Genomic DNA, 21,089 nt, shown 5'->3' on the forward strand with positions numbered 1-21,089 from the left:
GTGGGTCGATAAATCAAACAGCGCACGGTAACGCATGTTTGGTATTTGTCGAATAGATAAAAAGGCAAATACTTTGCCACACTTCGACACATAATGATTGTTTGACAAATTGATCAAATAGGTACGCAAAAGACAAATAGCCGTGTTACGTGTTGTCGTGCCACACGAGTCCCACCATAACATTTTTTCAAAAATATTCAGCGGATGTTAGCAGTTTTCATCTGAACAGTTTGCAAGATCATCATTTTAAATCTGGTCACATTGAATTGGAGCAAAGCCTGTCAAATGGTGCTGACGATAATTTTCTAAAACTTGCTTTTTCCATTTCACGGAAGAAAAATTTGCACAGAACGTTACAGAAAACGACTGTCCACACTTTTGTATCTAACGTAATGGAATAGCTCTTAGTCGAGCTCGTTTCTATGTCGGATACACAAACTACGGGCCAGGAGGCCATGACTGAACAAAGAAGGCCGTTTTTCTATCCTGACAGCAGTAGTGATACTGAAGAGTACAGAAGAGACAACGAGGAGAGGCGTAAGAGGCTTTCCAAACGCAACGGGCCTTTAAGAACCAGGATACCGTCGGCAAATATGCCCCCAAAGAACTTATCACCAAACCAGCCTACTCCCTCAACTTCATCCGCGCAGGATCCTCCCAAAAACGGTCAGAAGGCACAAAACCAGCTCTGTGACGATCGTATAACCTTGGTTGTTGATAACACAAGATTCGTCGTCGATCCTGCTCAATTTACTGCACATCCCAACACCATGTTGGGAAGAATGTTTAGTTCAGGTAAGTTTTTTATGAAAACTATTCCGCCAGTCAATCTAAGTAATTACCTGATGACCAAAATTCAATCTGAGACATTAACCAGAACCAATTAAAAAGAGTCAGGGACTTGAATCCGGGACCTCATCATCCAGTGCCCACATGGTAACTGTTAGGCCACAGAGGCTGTATAAACAATATTTTTTCTTGTTTATTTTGCCCTGCAATCAGACTTATTGGCTATGGCAACAGGGTTATAGGGTGCTGTTCCCAGTGGAGCCCATCCCTATAGGTTATGCTGTCAGATATTTTGCTGACTATTGTGGTCAAAGTCACCTTTTTTTAGTTGTCATATGCTTTCTGGCATGGTGAGCTGCTTGGCTATTTGATTTTTTACCACATCAACTTCTTTAAGGTGCAAAGTTAGGGGACAATAGAATACAGAGGTTTATAATAAAATTGGGGAATCGAATAACTAAATAACAAGGAAGCTAGTGGAGCTTGCTTTAAGGGGACATTGAAGAGTTACTCTTGAGTAAATCCCTGCTAGAGGAGTCCGTCAGCTCATCCCCCCACCCCCTTTTACAATCGGGTATAACCCTTACTTGATCGATATTCTCTTCAGGCATACTAAGCGCTTTTCATCATCTTTTATTATGCGCACAGCCCAGAAATGGAAATCCCTGCCTGCAAGTGTGTTTCCGAGCACATACAACCCTAGTATCTTTATGGTGCGACTGAATAGGCATCTTCTTGGCGAACTCGTTCCATCATTAACCCTATCTTTGCTCCAGGGCTAGGTAGTGGTCAAGAGGAAGTCTGTTTAATTTTAAAAAAGTCTACACAATCGGAGCTAACAAAATCCTAAAATGCATTGTTTTGGTTCTAATTGGTGGTGATCACATGATCATTTGCCATTTACAATGATAAGGGGATGAATAATGGGCACAAATAATGAATCACTCACCCTAATTATAATAATGTATACAATGTTGATAACAAAGCATATAAAGTACAATAAGCTATCTTGGAATAAAACCAAAGTCAATAGGGGATAATTACTTGTTAGTATGGTAATTATCAGATCTATTATCCAATCATAATGTGTATATTGTAAATGCATGCTAGTCGGAATTGGTAAAAAAAATGAACATACCAAAAATTTTTAATAAGAAGTGTTTAGGAGAACAAATAGCTTAAAATAAAAATAAACTTCACATTACATACTTCTAAATATAACACAGATGTTTTTAATGCTAGTTATAGCAAATAAAAATTTATATTTGTAATCAATTGGAGATTTTAAAATTTCATTTTTAACGTGAAAATTATATGTATGGAATTATTACATAATGCTATGCAACTGTCTCCCCTTAAAAGTAGATCTGTGCCCCAAGCAGTATGGCGAATATGTGTTGATAGACAATGCAATCCTACTTCATTATTATTAGAAAAATTTACACTTTATTTACGTTGCAAAGTGACTCACTGCTGCATGGCGCTGATATCTAAAGAGAAAGTAAATGAATCATCAAAATGGCATTAAAACATGAAACCCATTTAGTGAAAATGATTAACTAATTTATATTCATACTCATGACTATATATTTCAATTCTGTCTCTACCAAAATTACAGTTTGGTACAAATCATCACAGTCCCAATGGGATTCTTTTTCATGATGGCAAGAGACGCGACGAACAAGTCGTGCGCTGGCGGTAAGCGACGCGTCTGTCTATAGCAGTTGCAGTGTCACACAGAGTTTTAAATTGCAAAGATCTTTTCACCAGCACCCCACCCCAAGGGTAAACCCTTAAAAACTAGGACAGTAATGTGGCAGCACTTCCCTGGACAAACTCTTTCCCAAGGAGCTCTACTAAAAATACCCTTGCGACATTCCTTGCATACATGTTTTGCTTGTTTATTTTGGGGTGGTTTTACCTTATTATCGTATCGATGGTGTACACTATAATGCTTGGCATCGTGCTGAAAGAATTTGCCAATCGATGTAAGGTTCTCGTCGATTGTTGCCTTGGGTACCCTATGCACAGGCTACTGCCTACTGCCATACATAAAGGAGGCTCGTTTTCTGCACCCCAAATTTTGACCTGACTTTTTAATGTCATAGAAAGGTCACACATCAAACTAACTTGTTATTCATTTATTTATTCACGACTATTTGACCTACCAACAAACGGACGTCGGATTCGCGCTAAAATCTGTATTTTTGTATGTATGTATGTGGACACTACTATGGTGTTAAAGTCGCATACAGAGTGTCAATCGCGCAACAGTCTTCGTTTGTTCGACTGCCAGCGCGGTTGTCAATCATGCAGTACCATAAATAATTACTTGTAAACATTACTGCAGTTAAGTGTAAAAACAGGATTTTGTATCATGTTTTCACCAAACAAATATATTGTGTTATCATAGTTCTCATTTTAAAGTGTTATTTTGTACAGTTGTTTATTATTTAATTTAATTTATATATAAATTACAAAAGCAAACAAAATAATCAAATAGCTATCAGTCCTTCTTCTACACATTGCATGCGCAAAAGATGAGCAGAGACCCATTACATCAATTTGAAGAAGCTTGTATAAACTTCTTGGTCATTTTCAATTGTTCGAACCACAAGCACTTGAAATATTTAGAACAAAGATAGAGTCCCTTTCATTTTAATCTTATTTTTAAAATTATTTTTTATTAAACTTTAGCAAATACTAACAAATTATTGTTGTACTCGTTTTACGGGTTGGGATTACCTTTCAGAAGTCAGAAAATACATTTGCTCGAAATAACGTTAGCTAGAAATTTCATAATGTTAAATGTATTTTTTTAGGAATATTACAAAACAAAAGCTAATTTTGTCTTTGTGAAAAGCATCACAATTACTTGAAAGCGTAACAGTTTTATTATTTACGTTAATTACGTATAAAAGTTTACGTTTAGTTGGAATATCGGTACATTTCTTATAGTACACGCTTATTTTCACATTTGTAATATTTACTTGTATGTATCTTGCCCAACTCTTTATTATTTCTCTTGTGTTCAAGTACTTGTGTAACGGACTGGTGTCCGCAACTCGACGTCAACGCGCCTATTTTGCGTGTGGTTGTAATACAATTACAAATAAGTTCATGTAATTTTCAGTCGAAGCTAAATATGGTGCATTTTGTTAAGTTTCCAATAGAAGCTGAATATGGTGTTTTTACGCCCTTAAATTGTTGCAAGCAAAATTAGGCAGTACTGCAACGACGTTACAATTAAAATTAAATGTATTAATTAGTTTTTTTTATATTTCGTTACATTTCACTATGTTTGTATAGGTTAACTTCGGCCTTTTTTTCGTGATTTTTGTATTAGACCCGATGGCGACATCCATTTGTTGGTAGATCAATTTCACGACGAAATATTTACATGCTAATTACTAATACTATTTACAAAATTTTGTATGTTATAGTATTTGTTTATTTATACATTAGTTTGCTAATGCTGTCATAAAAGATGTCTACACCCAGAAGCTGAGAGATTAGACAATTTAGATTTTAGAAAGCGCGTTGCGTGGGGGCATTACCGGAGAGTTTATGTATTTATCATATTTTATATTATGGTGGCTTCATTCGGGGCATATGTAGTCCCTCATCACTGTGACCATCAGTTGTTCTATTGTGATCACCACTAATTACAGTTCGGAACCAAGGCCGACAGCATTGAAGAACTGAAGGACTTTCCTTGCTCCGACAGATTTAATGTCCTCTCTTTGTAGCATGTGCCTTCCCAGTATGGAGCTTCGTACGCCCATTGGGTGAGAAGATGAGCAGGAGTTTCATCCGCCTCGTGGCAGAATCTACACTCTCTATTCTCTCTCTGCCCTATATTTGACATGTGCTTGTTCGTGCCACAATGTCCTGTTACGACTCTAGTGAGCATTCTGACGTCATTCCTGTCCAATGACAGAGCTTCTCTACAGTGTTTGGCACTGTAGGCAGCTATCAGGGCTTTTGAATGCTCAACACTCTTACTCTGTAGCACTTTTCGGGAGACGTGTGTGCTTTCGTTCAGCAGAGTGAGCTTTGCCAGGCTGTATGCTATCCCTATAATTATATAATAAAGGTTTCCCTAGCACCAACCTTTGCCAGTTCGTTCGTTCGTCGTTAACGTAGCCTCTCTTCCACACAAGCAATTATGGCGTACATTTCGGCCTGAAAGTAGAGGAGTGTCGTCCCAAATTCAGCTTATAGCTGAGCCTGGGTCTCACGCAGTGTATACCACAGCCTACGTTGGGTCCCATCTTAGACCCATCGGTATACCAAAGAAGGCTACTGTCCTTCCAGGTAAGACTGTTGCTTTTCCAGTCTTCTAGGCACCTAGAGAACTTTTAAAAATATATATGTTGTATGAGTAAATAATTATAATACTTGGTCTATATGGTCCCACTGCTGGGCACATTGAATGCGATTGCTGTAGTTCCTAAGCGGGCACATTGAATGCGATTGCTGTAGTTCCTAAGCGGGCCCATTCCGATTGGGACTTTCATTAATTATTAAATTGCTTTCCTTACATTGTTTCTCTTCACCAAATCCTATGAACTCAGAGGTACCTGGAATCGAGCCCATGACACTCTGTTTGAGAGGCAGTAGGTCAAACCATTAGGTTACCACGGTTTGTAGTATTATATATACATTGGAATTAGATAACGTATTTACTATATAATAATTTAATAAATCTCATTGGTTACGCAACTTTGCTTGCTATGCTTGATGGAAGAGCAGAATGATACTTGCGAGACGACGCTGAGTTTGTAATCAATTTATGTATAAATTGTTGTGCAATATATACTGTATTTATTTGAGGTTGCGCGTGCGCTGCGTGACTAGTTCTTAACTGCGGAGTATATTGAAATATTTCACAATTCTCCTACACTAATAAAGATAATCCTTGAATTTTAAATATCTTTATTGCTAAACTTTTTTATGGAAAATAATAAAAATTCCAAAAAACGTGGCAAGAGGCTTGTAGGTGACTCGGATTTAGTAGAGACAAAGCTGCTGAGAGCGGAGTTCAAACCACTGTATATATGAATAGAGTACGTTTATTTGCCAGAATACAGTAATTGCAAAGGTGTTAAGTAAAATAAAAAGAAGCAATGTGTCAAAAGCCATTTTGTTGATTTTAATTTGAAAGTATGTCCTTGTAACAATTTAATTTCGTTTGGTAATTTATTGTAAATAATTAGACACATGTTGAAGCAGTTATTCCTATAAATTACTTTATGGCAACGAGGTTGGTGTAAGAGATTCATAATTTTTGCTCTAGTTTGCCGTTGAATGACTTCACCGCGTGTTTTAAAATATTGAGGATGAGAGTTGACAAATACGCTAATCAGTATTCTGCAGGATATATCACGCAGAGCGCGATGGAAATACATGATCTAATTCCGCATGCCCAATTTCATCATCGTGGGACTAAACGTAGGCTGGGGTTCCACGACTATGCTGTTGATATTCTAAAGATTCGCGCGAGGCGTTTCTTTTTCGCCTCCACATTTATATGGCGAACGGCAAATAAGTGGAATTCCCCACCTGCAGACTTATTCCCCGAACGCTATATTTTTTCAAAGCGAGAGTGAATAGGCGCTATTTAAGTATATACTACGTCGTCGACCTCATCGTCGCTTACCGTCGGGTGAGACTGGGTTCAAATGTACACTTATCTTAGCGGACTAAGGCTAACTGTTCTTATTAACTTTAAACTTGACTTCCAGAAAAATAAACGCAGAATATACCTACAAAATTAATAATATTTAGTAAACAATCAAGAACTTGTTCAAATCACAATTCTACGAATAAAACTACACTTCCGATTAATATGTTAAAGTGCCGAAAGAAAAACTAACTTACCGAGTTATGTACTATGTTGTCACCCATAATAGTATGATGGAAATGCTATTATGAGCACCAAAATTAACAGGAACATTATAAAGTCCCTTTTGAATTAATAATAAATTTACGGTAAAATATAAGTTAATAGAGTAGTATCACGGCGGCGTCGGCAAGGTTTTTCGGAACTTTCAGTATTCCATTCAGTTTTTCCGTATTTTTATTTCCGTAAAAGTTTTTACTAGTTTAATAAATAACGCAGTAAAACTTTTAATTTACTTTTTAGAGTTTTTACCTCTTTTTTATCGTCGCTATTTACCCAAGACCTTTTGAGCATCGGATGAAGTTTATAAACAGGCTGATCTGTCTGATAAGGTCCCTGTGCAGGCTTGCTTGCACAAGTAATAGTACCCTTCCCATATAACCAAAAAGTTGATAGGGACTCTATACACAAAACTTAAGTAGAAGGTATGGGACTGTCCATCATTATTATAAAATGAATTGCACGTAATGGTTTTGTATTGCATAAAAGCTTCCAAAATTTTCCTTTCTTTTTTCCAGGTCTTGAATTTACCCATCCAAACGAACGTGGCGAGTACGAAGTCGCTGAAGGTATATCAGCAACAGTCTTCAGAGCAATACTGGAGTATTACCGTGGAGGCACCATCCGATGTCCACCTACAGTGTCCGTACAGGAACTGAGGGAAGCTTGCGATTATTTGCTGGTGCCATTTGACGCTAACACTGTCAGATGCCAGGTAAGAGTTTATAGACTATGTAGCTAAGGATGAAATCCACAATGTTACTGTCAAATACCGAAAAAGGAACACTCTAACGAACTGGCAGCCAAGCTGACAATGCGAAGCTATAAAATGCGCCTTGAACGGAAAGATATTTTGTTCCCTGTAGAGACAACACCATTTAAAGAGTAGACGCTCGATATGTGAAACTTACTATCGATACTTATTAATATATATATAATGACAGTTCAATTTGATCTCTCTACAAGTAGGTCATCTGTTAAAATAAAAATAAAGAAGGCTCTCAAATCATTAGAACGTCGTAACATTCACAATGCAGTTTTTTTTGGCAAAATTTCATCTTTCACAATCTATCGATAAGAATTCAAAATTTTATAAAACTGGTAACCCTACAAATGTCATTTTACTCCGTTTTCAAAGAAGACAAACTATAGTTTGAGACTAATTGCAAATAAAACAAGAACACAAAAAAAAATTTGCGTTTCATAGAATCTCCGAGGCCTTCTCCACGAGCTATCAAACGAAGGAGCTCGTCGTCAGTTCGAGTCTTTCCTCGAGAGACTCATCCTGCCCCTCATGGTGGTGTCGGCTGAGATAGGGGACAGGGAGTGTCACGTCGTGGTACTCCTGGACGATGACACCGTAGACTGGGACGAGCAGTATCCCCCCCAAATGGGAGATGAATACAGTCAGACAGTTTGTTCCACTCCACTGTATAGGTTTTTCAAATATATCGAGAACAGGTAAGATGTCACTTACATTCAACATAACCACATTATATTTTTTTGCAATAACATTCCGGAGCATATATAGATTAAAAGTATTTTCTTTGAAAAGTCGTTACAAATTTGAAGACTAACTGCTTCCGTGGCCAAACGGTTTCCATGGTGGTGTGACACGTGGTACCCGGGTCGGATACGTCTTCCGAGCCGGGAGAAATATTTTTATAATACTTCTAAAACTATAAAGGTTCCCTTTTATATTAGCTGGAAACCGCATTCAGAAATCTTCGTTGAGTAAGAAATTGCAGTTGGCACAATTTTCAGAACTTTAGTTGCTCGTTACCATTGACTTACAATTATATGGACGTCGGGTCCGCGCTAAAAAGTGTCCGAACTTATAGGGCGTTAAAATCGTATACAGAGCGTCATTCACGCTCTAGTCTTCGTTTGTTCGACTGACAGCGAAGCAAGTAAAATTAGACAGTACTGCGATGACATTACAATTTAAATTCAACGTTTTAGCTTTTTCATATTCCTTGACATGTTACTACGTTTAAATAGGTTGACTTGGGACATTTTTTTCGTAGTTTTTGTATTAGACCCGTCGTCCATTTATTTGTAAGTCAATGCTCGTTACTCAAAATCAGAAATTTGCATTGTCACTGTCATTCCTTCCCTGCGTGCGAAACATCATAATATTCATTACAATCAATATTGCAATAATGAAATTGTTAACTATTTGTTTCACAGAGATGTAGCAAAACAAGTAATGAAAGAGCGTGGTCTCAAAAAGATCCGCCTCGGCGTTGAGGGTTACCCGACATACAAGGAAAAAGTCCGCAAAAGACCAGGTATGTAGACACAGTTAACAGTTAAGCAAACGCACTTTTAACGACGGACAAACAAGTCGTGTGTCTATTGGTAAGCGACACGCCTGTCCATAACAGTTGCAGTGCCATTCAGAGGTTTAAATCACAAAGATCTGTGGGACACTGCCACTGCACTCGTCACCCTGAGACATTGACAAGTCCCATACCGGAATGTAATGATCAAGTTTACTACTTGGCACCAGAAGTGGGTATGGTATGGGCTGTACGTCACATGATGAAATAGAAAGAAGAAAGAAAGAAAAGTAGTTTATTTGATAAACTTATGACAAAATATATATATAACAAAATGATAACAAAAATAAAATAATCTTATGATAAACCACAAAATAAAAGAATTACTTTTAAAATATCGAGTTCTTAGGTTTTCGCGATTGTTACACATAGGAAATGAAACTAATTTTCCGGATTTAAATCGCATGTATTTGTTTTTTCAAACAAACTGGAAAAATAGTTTCATTTCCTATTACATTTAAAAGTTACCAAAATGGTCTCCACTCAACTTTTTGTAACAAGACGTGTGAAAAAACCTTGTTTCGCTGGTTTTCAGTGAGGCCGAAATCTTTCTTTCTTGTTACTAAAAATATTATATGGATTGGTTCTCAGAATCCCAAAATACCTAGTTTTGAGACTAGGTTAATTGCCTTAAGTCGAAAGTCAGACTGATGTTCATGATGAAATATGAAATCCTATGGACTATAGTGAAACTCAATAACTGTTGCAATTTATTTTGATTTTGGTATTCAAAAATATTATTAGTTACGTCGCCGGCTTTGTTTTCGACATATTCAATAGATTGCTCTCATTAAAGCTAAAGAAACGGACTATAGGTTTTCTATCTCGCTTGCAGATATATATATATATATATGTGTGTGTGTGAAATAATTCTTCGATACGACTGGTTTCGAAGCAACGCCTTCAACATACCGTGGCTGACGTTCTGCCAACTAAGCTACGGAACGAACCAAAAGACCTTACGAATTTTTCTAGTGCTTATTGCAAGTCTTTGTTTTTGGTTTTTAGCGACTTTTTAATGTAACGCCATCTATGACAAATCGATGAAAGTTTTTCTTTACTCAACAAGTGAAATTACTCCACCAGTTGTAAATAATTGTTACAAACGATAGTCTTGTCTTTTTTGAAGTGTGAAATGACAGTTCATTGCGTAAAAGTGGTGCCCGCTTGCGAGCAGCTAGTGATTGCAGTCGATAAATATTCTATCGACTATCAACTAAATATTGGTCAGGCTTATGAAATAAATATCCGACCTTGTTTCATTTTAATCACCATCTACTCGTTATTCATCCAATTACTGAGCACAAGTTCATTGGAATTGTCAATTTTTGTAAGTTCATACATACATACTGTATTTAAGGCTATGTTCATGATAAATACAAAGAGGAGACATATTTTAAAGTTTTTCATTCAAATCCGGCTATTCTTGTTAAATTCTATATGAATAAAAATTGATCTTAGAACTGACAAAGTAAGAATATAAAAGGCAATAATGCAATTAGTAATCATTAGAACGTCGTAACATTCACAATTCTGACATTTTTGGCAAAAATCTATCTTCTTTCACAATCTATCGATAAAACTATCGACAACAACTAACTAACACTGGCAACCCTCCAAATGTCATTTTACTCCGTCTTCAAAAAAGGCAGACTTATAGTCATTGACTTACAATTATATGGACGTCGGGTCCGCGCTAAAAAGCGTCCGCACTTGTAAGGCGCTAAAATCGTATACAGAGCGCGACACTCCGCTTTAGTCTTCATTTGTTCTACTGACAGCGCGATACTGCGATGACATTACAATTTAAATTTCGAATAGGTTGACTTGGGACTTTTTTTCGTGGTTTTTGTATTAGACCCGTCGTCCATTTATTTGTAAGTCAATGCTTATAGTGCAGTAATTTCACAAAACAATAATCTAATATCATATTTTTTTTTTACTTTAATTTAGTAAAACATCTGACGTTCAATAAAATTAATATTATTACCATGTTATTGTTATGTTGCCAGGTGGCCGCGCCGAAGTCATATACAACTACGTCCAACGGCCTTTCATTCATATGTCATGGGAAAAGGAAGAAGCAAAGAGTCGCCATGTTGACTTTCAATGCTTCAAATCGAAATCTGTCACAAACCTGGCCGAAGCCACTGCTGATCCTGTTATAGAGCTGGAACCGAACAGATTGAGAGAGGAGGAGGTTGCTGACGCACCTCCAGAGGTACCTGGCGAGGAGGAGGTACAGTGATCAGGGCTCCGCTCGAAAAGAGCGGTCGCGGGACTTTTGGCTTTCTTTTGTCTTGTTTAGATAATTGTCTATGGTTCAATGTTACGAGCTTTACACACGGAACGCGGCGCGGTATTCGTATAAAATTAATTGTATTTATAAAGAGTTCGCTTCTTGTGTAGAGCTCATTGGGATAAGGCAATTGGTTCACTTCCCAGTTGAACCAATTTCGGTGGTAACTAACTCATCAGTGTGTTGAACACAGCCGTCCCTGAAATTTTCCATAGATTTGTTATAATTACCACGATTAATTGTTAATCGCTGTGTATGTATCATGTAAATGTAAAGGATTGTACACACCGAACGCTGCGCGGTTCCCTTGTATTTGAGAATACAAATATATTGAATGAATATTGAACATCGGAATAAGTCGGAAACCGCGAATATTACCGAACTTTGTTGCCGCGTTTATTGACCGTCAGTTATTTATTTATTTTTATTTTTTTTTAATCTTTATTTCATAGGTAAACATTATTACACTTAAAATCGACACAATGGTTAAACTCTACCGCTCATTCGTAAGGCAGATTCCCCTGAGAAGAATGAGTAAGAAACTCTAGGGGTTGCTCTTTGTTAATAACATTTGTGCACATTTTTTTTTGAAACATCAGAGATCGAGACTACCTTCATGAGCTAAACGGGTTACTACCGGATTTTTGTCAGCCAATTACGCAGAAATTGTATAATAACCTGTAGTATAAAGTTTTTGTTTCACTATAGTTTTAAACCTCGTGAAAGGCAAATTTTGTATATCAACCGGAATCTTGTTATAGAAGCGTATACATTGCCCTTTAAATGATTTTTTGACTTTGTGAAGACGACTATCAAGAACAGCTAGTTTATTTCTATTCCTCGTATTAATGTTATGTCTGTCACTATTTTTCTTAAAGAAATTACTATACCTCTTAACATAAATTACATTTTCGTAAATGTACTGTGAGGCCAGTGTAAGAATGTTAATTAAAACCATATAATAATATGGTTTTTTACACGATAATCAATAATGGTCATTTTTTACGTTTTTCGACACGTTTTTACTGAAAAAATTATTTGATGATCCCAGAAACCGAAATAGACTAAAATAGCACTGTTGAGAAGTTAAACATATATGACTGACTAGATGCTGGCAAAATTCTAAACGAGAAATATAAACTATTTGATCTCAGCATTGACTTACAATTATATGGATGTCGGGTCCGCGCTAAAAAGTGTCCGCACTTGTAAGGCGCTAAAATCGTATACAGAGCGCGACACTCCGCTTTAGTCTTCATTTGTTCTACGGACAGCGCGATACTGCGATGACATAACAATTTAAATTTCGAATAGGTTGACTTGGGACATTTTTTTCGTGGTTTTTGTATTAGACCCGTCGTCCATTTATTTGTAAGTCAATGGATCTCAGTATATAGTAATAAAAAACTGACCTCAAAAGTCGTTCATCCCCTAGTTTGCCACCCTTGGAGGTGGAATATTTTCTTGAAATTTAAATGGGTCCACTATTGAAGTACCTCCTTTCCAACATAAAAGAATCATCAAAATCGGTTTACAAATAGTTACGAGTTATCGCGTAACATACATAAAAAAAACAGTCGAATTGAGGTTCTCAATCCTCCTTTTTTCAAGTCTGTTAAAAAATTATTAACGTGGCAACAGCGTTCGGAAGTATTCGTGCTTTCCGACTTGACCCAATTTTCTACGTTTATACATCTGTACATGAATGTTATTGCGTAAACATGGCTACACAAAGATATTACATGATTGTAAAGGATCGCATTTTGTCTACAAAAGCACCCAATGAACACTTACAATTTTGAAAGAAAGGAACCATTTAAATAACAACATTGAATAAAAATTCTTATAAATAAACGATTTGTATTTAGAAAAGGATATATGTGTTTACTATTTTATAATAATTAGAGTATCCGGTGTTGGGGTTACTTGTAAAGTAAACATTTTACTTGTGTTAGCCCCGCTCTTCCATGTTACATTTTTTACGTAAAACAAAGAAATGAAAGTTTGTATGGTACTTAAAATATGCAAAGGAAAATGAAACTAGCAGAGTCAGGTGGGGTAGGAGGAACACCGAGGGAAGAGGAAATCTGAAGCACTATAGTCTCTCAGTCGGTAAAACAGGTAAATTAGTTTAAACTATTTTAAAGAGATGTCGCTACGATGCTCCAAATCCAAAAAGGTGGTAAAAATCAAATTTGATTATTGTGAAATCTTGAGAACACGAGATATACATTACCTTTACAAGAAATACGATGCCTGTTCTCCATATTTTGGAACAAGAGAAACGTTAGCACAATTTGCAAGTTTTCGGCAAAGACGACACAAGTATTGAATTTAACGTTATGATTGTTAACATGTAAAACTGATAAACGAGGGCAAGTTTAGTTGTACTTCAATTCTCATAAGACTTTATCTGGGGGCAAAATCATAATATGATTAACGGACAATTCATATTATGAATTTTCAAACAAAACAAAAAATGTAATTCATTTATTTGACAGTGTTCTATCATAGAACGTGTTTTAACAACAATGGAGGTCTATTCATAGTACAGTGTCAAGTAGATGAATTGCGTTTTTTGTTTTGTTTGAAATTTCATAATATGAAATGTCAATTAATCATATTATGACTTTGCCAATACGACCCTTTTTAGCCCTGCTGTTTGTTCTTCCTAGAGTTTAAATCATTTGACCCAAAATATGGTCCTCTTATACCACCTGACTATATAATATATTAATGTGAGTGAGCGTGCGCGTGTGCGGGGGAGTGTGTTATGTAATGTAAATAATTAATTAGTTTTATGGAAACTACGTTATTCTCCAAAAAATATAAACCGTTTTTCTTCTTCAAAATTGTAAATTGAAGAGGTGCTTATAGATTGGTATCTTCAAGTGATGATAGAATAAAATCAGTATCTGTCCGTGAATCTTGTTATACACAGAAAAACTCAAGGCTCAAGAGGACTACTAATCTAGCTACTCCGTTATAGATCGTAACTTTTAAAAAGGTCAAATTTCCGTCTTATATCTAGATCACCATCAACCCATTTATACGTCCCACTGCCGGGCACGAGTACCCTTTCAGACGAGGGTCTAGGCCATAGTCCGCGACGCTGACCCAATGCAGGTTGGGAACTTCACACGTCTTCAGAGGAATGTGAACCATCTTTGACGTGCAGGTTTCGTCCCAATGCTTTCCATGAACCGAGAAGCTCATGATAAACTTCAAATTAAATTTCGAGAAACTCACGAGGTGCTAGCCCGGATTCGAACCCTCTGCTCGAGAGGCAGTAGGTCAAACCATCAGGCTACCACGGCTTACATCTAGGTGACGCAAATTAATAGCCCGAAAGTTGTTTATATTATTTAAATGGTTGAGGAAATTAATTAATTGCTCTTTAATATGAAAGATAAGTAGTCAGCTTTTTCTTTGTAATATTATTCAAATTTTCTACTTTTATAAATTAACTATTGTTGGTATGGGCAGATGACGCTAATTCTGTTCAGTGTTCAGTAAGCGCCATCTAGTTTATTTCTTTGTTATCACTAGAAATTAGAATAGCTTTGATAAATTGGACGAGGTTAAGTAAAAATGATCCAATCAACAAAATTATCAAAAAATGAGTTATATGTACCAAACGGTTCCTAAATTCTCCTGTATCAACAAAAAAAAAATCCAACGTAAATAAATATCTCTGCAGTTGTATGACATTAAGTTTTGAAAATATAATAAGAGTGAGGAACACTTTTAAACTTTAAACTGCCATATCTCGAAAGTGACTGGATGAGCATTGGAATGTTTTTGTTTAACTACATCCAATTGTAGTTCGTCAATGTAAAACAAATTACTTATAAAAATTTCGTACTAAATACACAACTACGCTGTCTTGTGCCAAGATTAGCGGTCCTCTTCAATTATTGGTCCTTGCCTAAACTAATACATTACACCCAAGAAATAGACACGAAATGGACCTATCGTAATCAGGAACGACGCAGAACTGTGCCAAATGTGTTCCATTTTTTATGAAATTTTAAGTCTAAAAATTAGTAATTTCATATCTACACGACCAACACGTACGAAACAGCTGAGTTGTTTGATTCGCATTTTAAAACGGGACCCATTAGTTAAATTGTTTAGTTTTTATACTGAACTTGTTGTTGAAATTATTTCAGTTAATGTTTTGAACGCTACCGTGAGACTCGGACATATTTAACTCAACTAACGGATAACTGGATGCTGATAAGCAATAAAGTGTCAAACTACATGATCGTATTTTTTATAGATTATTCTAAAATGTATGTAAACTGACAACTTTTGCTGTTGTTACCTCAGGAATTATGAATTGTTGTGATTTATTGCCATAATTCCCCTACAACAACAAGCACAATATCAACTAACGAAAACAAAGAAAAATCCTATGGTGTCTTTTTGGCAAAATTATGACCATGATGGTTGACAGGTTATTGTTTATCATCATCCATCATTTTCACTGTGTTTCTAAATAAAACTGAGTAATATTATTATCGATATTGGAGAATATTTCGTCACAGGAATAATATTGTTTGGGTCCGAATCACTTTCAGTGCATGTACACAGCGCCTTAGAACAATTTTTTGACAGTTCAGTGACTACACTTAATTACGTAGTTGAAAACAATGCCGATAGAGGGCGCTTTAAAATATTCCTCGTGTTCTTGACATTCAGTTTTTAATAGTAAGCGCCATCTATTGACCATGACTAGAACGATTTAGATAATATTTGCTTAATTCATTGCGAACAAAACAAACTTAGCTAACCTAAATCATGAGTAATATGTACAATCTAGACTGGAAGCTTTTCTCTATTACTATATCCAATCATGTTGCGCCGCGAACGTGTATTTAAATACTAACGCACACCAACCTACATTAAGTTTATTTATATTTATTTTTATTTCAATAAGAAAAAGCATTTTATTTAGGGCCCAGCTGGGCCTACTACTAAAAATCCCTGTTATTTACCACCCGTATGTGTTACACGTAATGCTATTAAACTATAAGTATCTTATGTAAATAATGTACCCATCGAGTATATAACCAGAAATAGAGACGTAATTTAATTTGTTTGAAAACTATTCTGCCAAATAATTACTGTGATAACTGCGTTCCGACAGTCAATTGTTTCACTTCAAATCGACTAGCTTTGCTATAATGGACGATAATTGTAAAATTACATATTTAACATTTTATTACCGATAAAATGTGATTCAGTTTGTTTTGTAATTGACGTCTTGCTGTTTTTCCCACACCACCGAATGGAACAGCCCCATATAGTTAGAGCTATTGTCTTTATTACAATAAATACAGAATATTTTTGGAATATACGGAGCCGTACACACAAGTCAGTTGTTGGCGCTGTACTATTTCTGCATTCTAATTAGTGATTTCAGCGCAAACGAGGGTTGATATTTAAAAGTGTAATAAGGCCCATTTGCCTGATGAGTTGCCAGGGATGGATGGCCCTTATTTCGTCTCTGCTTCTGGTTATATACTCGATGATTGTACCATATTTTTTCGACGATCTCGGTGACCCAATGTTTTGCACTACTGGCGCTGAATATGGACGTCCCGGGTTCAATGGTCGATGGAATCAAATTACAAAATGAACTTTTCTGGAGTGAATTGCTCTGGTACTCATAGCACAATGAATTCCCGAGCTTGACTTCAGATTATTGGTATGGTTGCAATGCACATTATTATTGTCTTCCCTGATATTTTAGATCCTCCTACTCCGTTCTAGAGTTTCTTTTTCTTTGTCAAGTTTACCGGTTTTTTAAAGCAGTAATTGTAAAGTGGCAAACCAAAAAATGTTATGTTACGAAGTTGTACATACCATATTGAACTTATGTCAACTGTTTTAACGTACAATGTACACTCTGACCTAGAATCGAAGATATTTTTTGTAAACAAAGAAATGTCATGACACTGTCAAATTGACAGGTCAGGGATACAAAACAAGTTTTCACAATATATCAATACAGTAGCAATGGCGCATGGTTTTGCTTGAGCGTTTGGTAAAATATTAATTAAAGATCTGATTTCAAACTTTGACACTGAAAACAGTTTGTAATAATACAAACACAACAACAAGGTTGAAAATTCAACAAAAACTGATAACAATAACAGACAAGAAAAAGGTAACACCTAAAAACAAAAACGTCAACAACGCACTATTGCGCACGCGCCGCGTGAAAGGAACCCATTCGAATTAGGAGACGGACGAGAGCCGATGGCGGAAAGATATCAAAACCAAAAATTGTTCCGATGATATCACTGTCGTAAAATATTTTGTCAAAAAAGATAACTTTGCAAAAACAAATACGTTGAAATCATTTAAATGTTCCGTTTTAAGGATTTTAGCTAGAAAATAAACATTATGTCTATAGATAAATTGAGTAAATTGAGACCGGTTCACCTGGGTGGACCACGGGCAATTATTTCTTCCGTTAAGTTTGCACGTTACCACAATAGCCATACAGTTCATTTACGCTGCCTATATGGTTACATTAACTCGCCAATATAAACTGAACCTTAGTGCAGTCTAGCACTATTATTGTAATTATTTTAATTTGCAAATATTGACATCTATGTCTCTCCCTGACACTGTCGGTACCAGTGAGAAGACCCCTCCATACACAGACGATGCCTCGTTCCAATTGTCACGATAATCGTATCTATTTATCGCTACTAACTAAAAAAAAGTTAATCTTTAACGATATAAATAAATACTCTCAATTCGTCATTTCGACCAGTCTGAAATATGAAGCCTTTAGCGGCAGTTTGTGAAGAGACCTCTCTTAAAAATAATTTCACTGAACATAAATGTTAAAAATGAGCTTATTTAACATATGATTATTACTGCGTTGTTTGCTGAGTTACTGAAAGTTCCGAAAAAACTTGCTAATAGATATAAAATATTACACTACCAACTTTATATTTTGTTAAAAAATGTTAGCCATTTTTAAAATAAATCACCCACCTATTATGAGTGACAACATAGGGAAATCGGTCAGCTAGTATTTCTTTCGGAAGATTAGAATATTATTCGGAAGTACAGTCCGTGCCCTCACTTATGTATCCACTATTTGTACTAAGTGCTATAGAAATAGTGGATACCTAAGTGAGGGCACCGACTGCAAGATTTTTTTCGGAGAATTGTGATTTGAACAAGTTCTTGATAAATATGATTGTGTCGGTATAAATTCGGTAATAATCGGTAAATATTCTGTTTATTTTTTTATTAACTTATTTTAATGCAAAATCATCTGTCTTTAAAAAAATCCGTGCTCAGTAGTTTAACATGGGCTTGATTTATTATCCGTTGTTAGGTACTTTTTAAACTGTGCGCAATATAAAATGGCGACCATTATTTTGCAAAAATGTTATCCAATGTTTTTTTTTTATTTTATGTGTAAAATTGTATCTAAAGTTAGACGAACAAAATTTTTTGCTATTATTTTAGTGCCTACTTATATAATTTAAAGATAGACCCATATTAGTAGTTACGGCCTATGTGTTTGTATTCATGATTACAATGTTACAGTGTAGCATTACTATAAATCTGTCGTCTACAAGCTCATGACAAATTATAAGAAACACCAATCTTTAATATCATCAGATGATAATGAAAATAATGCGACTTTTTGTCTTTATAATTAATACGTGAGAAAGAATTGTTAGTGGCGGCACTGTTGCCGCTCTGAATGTAATACAGGCCTAAGGGCCTATACAGACTTGCTGCATTTGAACTGCAAGTCAACTGCAATATCGCAGTGACTGTGCAGTTGACCTTACTCGGCGCGAAAGTGACACTTATTAGCATATATGAATAGTAGAAAATGCACAACATTGTCACTTTTGTTGTTGGAAAATGAAGGTCAACGACAACCTTGGAGGCTAAAAAGAATTTATTTTGTATGTGTACTCCAATGACGTTTTGGTATAAATATTTTAGTGGGTTTTATGTATAGCTTCTTCTCTAATCGTTTTTAGGCTATTGTATTACAAATGTTGCGATGTTTTTATAAATAAAGGATACATATCGAAGGTTGTTTTTGTTCTCATTGTTTCATCCTTTTTTGTAGACTACTTTCGTTTTTCGGTCTGTAGCACCGATCATTAAGACTGCTTGCAGGCACTCATTACACGCATTGTGTAGTAAACTTAAACGTTTCAGATCTATATGAAAACGTATGAAGATTTCAACCAGCATTGTATAATCCTCTTTGCGGTCGTATTCCTACTAAATGCTCTTACCTTTAGGAGCTGTGACGTTTGGAGTTCTATTATAATAAATAAACCTACGAAGTCATCAATAATTTAACATTTAATGAGGAGGTATACTTCCCCTTTTAAATGGGTATACTTCCCCTTCAAAAAGTTACAAAATGGGTCGTGAGTGGTTCACTCCCCTTGACTAGTCGTAGGCGTCGGAGACGGTGGCCTGGACGACCAGCGGTTGTTTACAAGCTTTAGGACCGGCGCCGAGAGGAAGATGTAGACGTCAGCTCGTCGCCGTGATGGTGGGTACGGGGGTGTGTTTGCTCGAGCTTCAGGAGTACTTTTTAAATTGAATGTTGCACCCGGTGAATCAATGCACAGTCTTAAAACCTGTGAACACCCTGAAGATGGGACTGTAGGGTCAAGCCGGTTAGAAATTTAGCGTGTTTTTGTTCACAAGCAGAACGGAGTTACAGAAAGCATAATATAACAATCATAGAAGGCAAGCACTAATTTAAACAAGCGGGCACCTACGTGGTGCCCACCGTCAAGAGAAATAAAATTAACTAATGACTTTCTAGCAGAAAATGAAATATAATTAAGATGATTACAATGTTAATTAATAATAACATGATACTCGATAAAATCAATAATTAAGATGATCAAGCATGAATATAATAAAAATATGTATATTAATCACAAAAACGATTACAATTTAGATAGATATAGATTCCGATTACAGCTAAGCTGCTTAACAATATTTAAATAACGGTCAACGCTTTGCACTTACCGAAATTGAGTGAGAGATGTTTTAATTACGTTGATAAAAGGTACCCCGAAGAAACGTCGGGGGTGCACTGGAATGTTCGCTTGCGAATATTGATAAATTACAATGTATAAAACTTTTAACATAATGTTCAACTGTTCCGCCGAGCGCTATAGTATAGTAGAGCGCACTATAAGTTTCCGGAATGAATAAGAAAAAATACTGTAAATGGTCAGAAATGAATTTATTGTTTCTCAAAATATTCTCCGTTAGCGTTAATGTACTTTTTCATACGAATGAACCGATTTTGAAAACATTTATGCCACTCCTCCGTGACAATCTCTGAAACATATTTTTCATACTCTTCTTCAGGTGATCAAATTCGTTAACCGCGTAACTGGTTCTTAATTTTTGGAAATAAATAAAACTCACAAAGTGCCAGGTCGGGACTGTACGCGAGACGGTTCATAAGGTCAACGTTGTTCACCTTCGAAAATTCCTTTGTCTGTCTGGCCGTGAGGCACTTTGCACGCGCGCCACTGGTTGGTTTCGGCTCATCTCGAAAAACCCATACGCTCGATTGCTGCTTTGTTTTGGGATCGTAACTATAAATCCATGTTTTGCCACCAGTTACTATGTCCCACACCAAATTTGACGCGCCTTCGTTGAATCTGGTAATCATGGCATTGCACCAAGTGACGCGATCCGTATTTATAGCCTCAGTCAAATT

At 36.1% G+C, this 21,089-nt stretch overlaps 1 protein-coding gene across 1 annotated transcript; it reads left to right on the top strand.

Annotated features, from left to right (window-relative positions):
- Positions 1-186: 186 nt before the first annotated feature.
- On the top strand, positions 187-11,858 carry LOC113227698 (BTB/POZ domain-containing protein 10). The gene is made up of 5 exons (XM_026460678.1): positions 187-795; positions 7,213-7,409; positions 7,902-8,155; positions 8,885-8,985; positions 11,049-11,858. The coding sequence occupies exons 1-5, from the start codon at positions 423-425 to the stop codon at positions 11,282-11,284; spliced, it is 1,161 nt and encodes a 386-aa protein (XP_026316463.1). The 5' UTR covers positions 187-422; the 3' UTR covers positions 11,285-11,858.
- Positions 11,859-21,089: the final 9,231 nt, after the last annotated feature.

The sequence above is a fragment of the Hyposmocoma kahamanoa genome, unplaced genomic scaffold, assembly GCF_003589595.1.
Source record: "Hyposmocoma kahamanoa isolate Upper Pololo Valley unplaced genomic scaffold, ASM358959v1 213, whole genome shotgun sequence".
Lineage (NCBI taxonomy): Eukaryota > Metazoa > Arthropoda > Insecta > Lepidoptera > Cosmopterigidae > Hyposmocoma > Hyposmocoma kahamanoa.

Excerpts from the sequence above, each read along its gene's own strand:
- LOC113227698 (XM_026460678.1), top strand. The coding sequence starts at position 423 with ATGTCGGATACACAAACTACGGGCCAGGAGGCCATGACTGAACAAAGA. Across the intron at positions 796-7,212 it reads GGGAAGAATGTTTAGTTCAG|GTCTTGAATTTACCCATCCA; the intron begins GTAAGTTTTTTA and ends TCTTTTTTCCAG. Across the intron at positions 7,410-7,901 it reads CTAACACTGTCAGATGCCAG|AATCTCCGAGGCCTTCTCCA; the intron begins GTAAGAGTTTAT and ends TGCGTTTCATAG.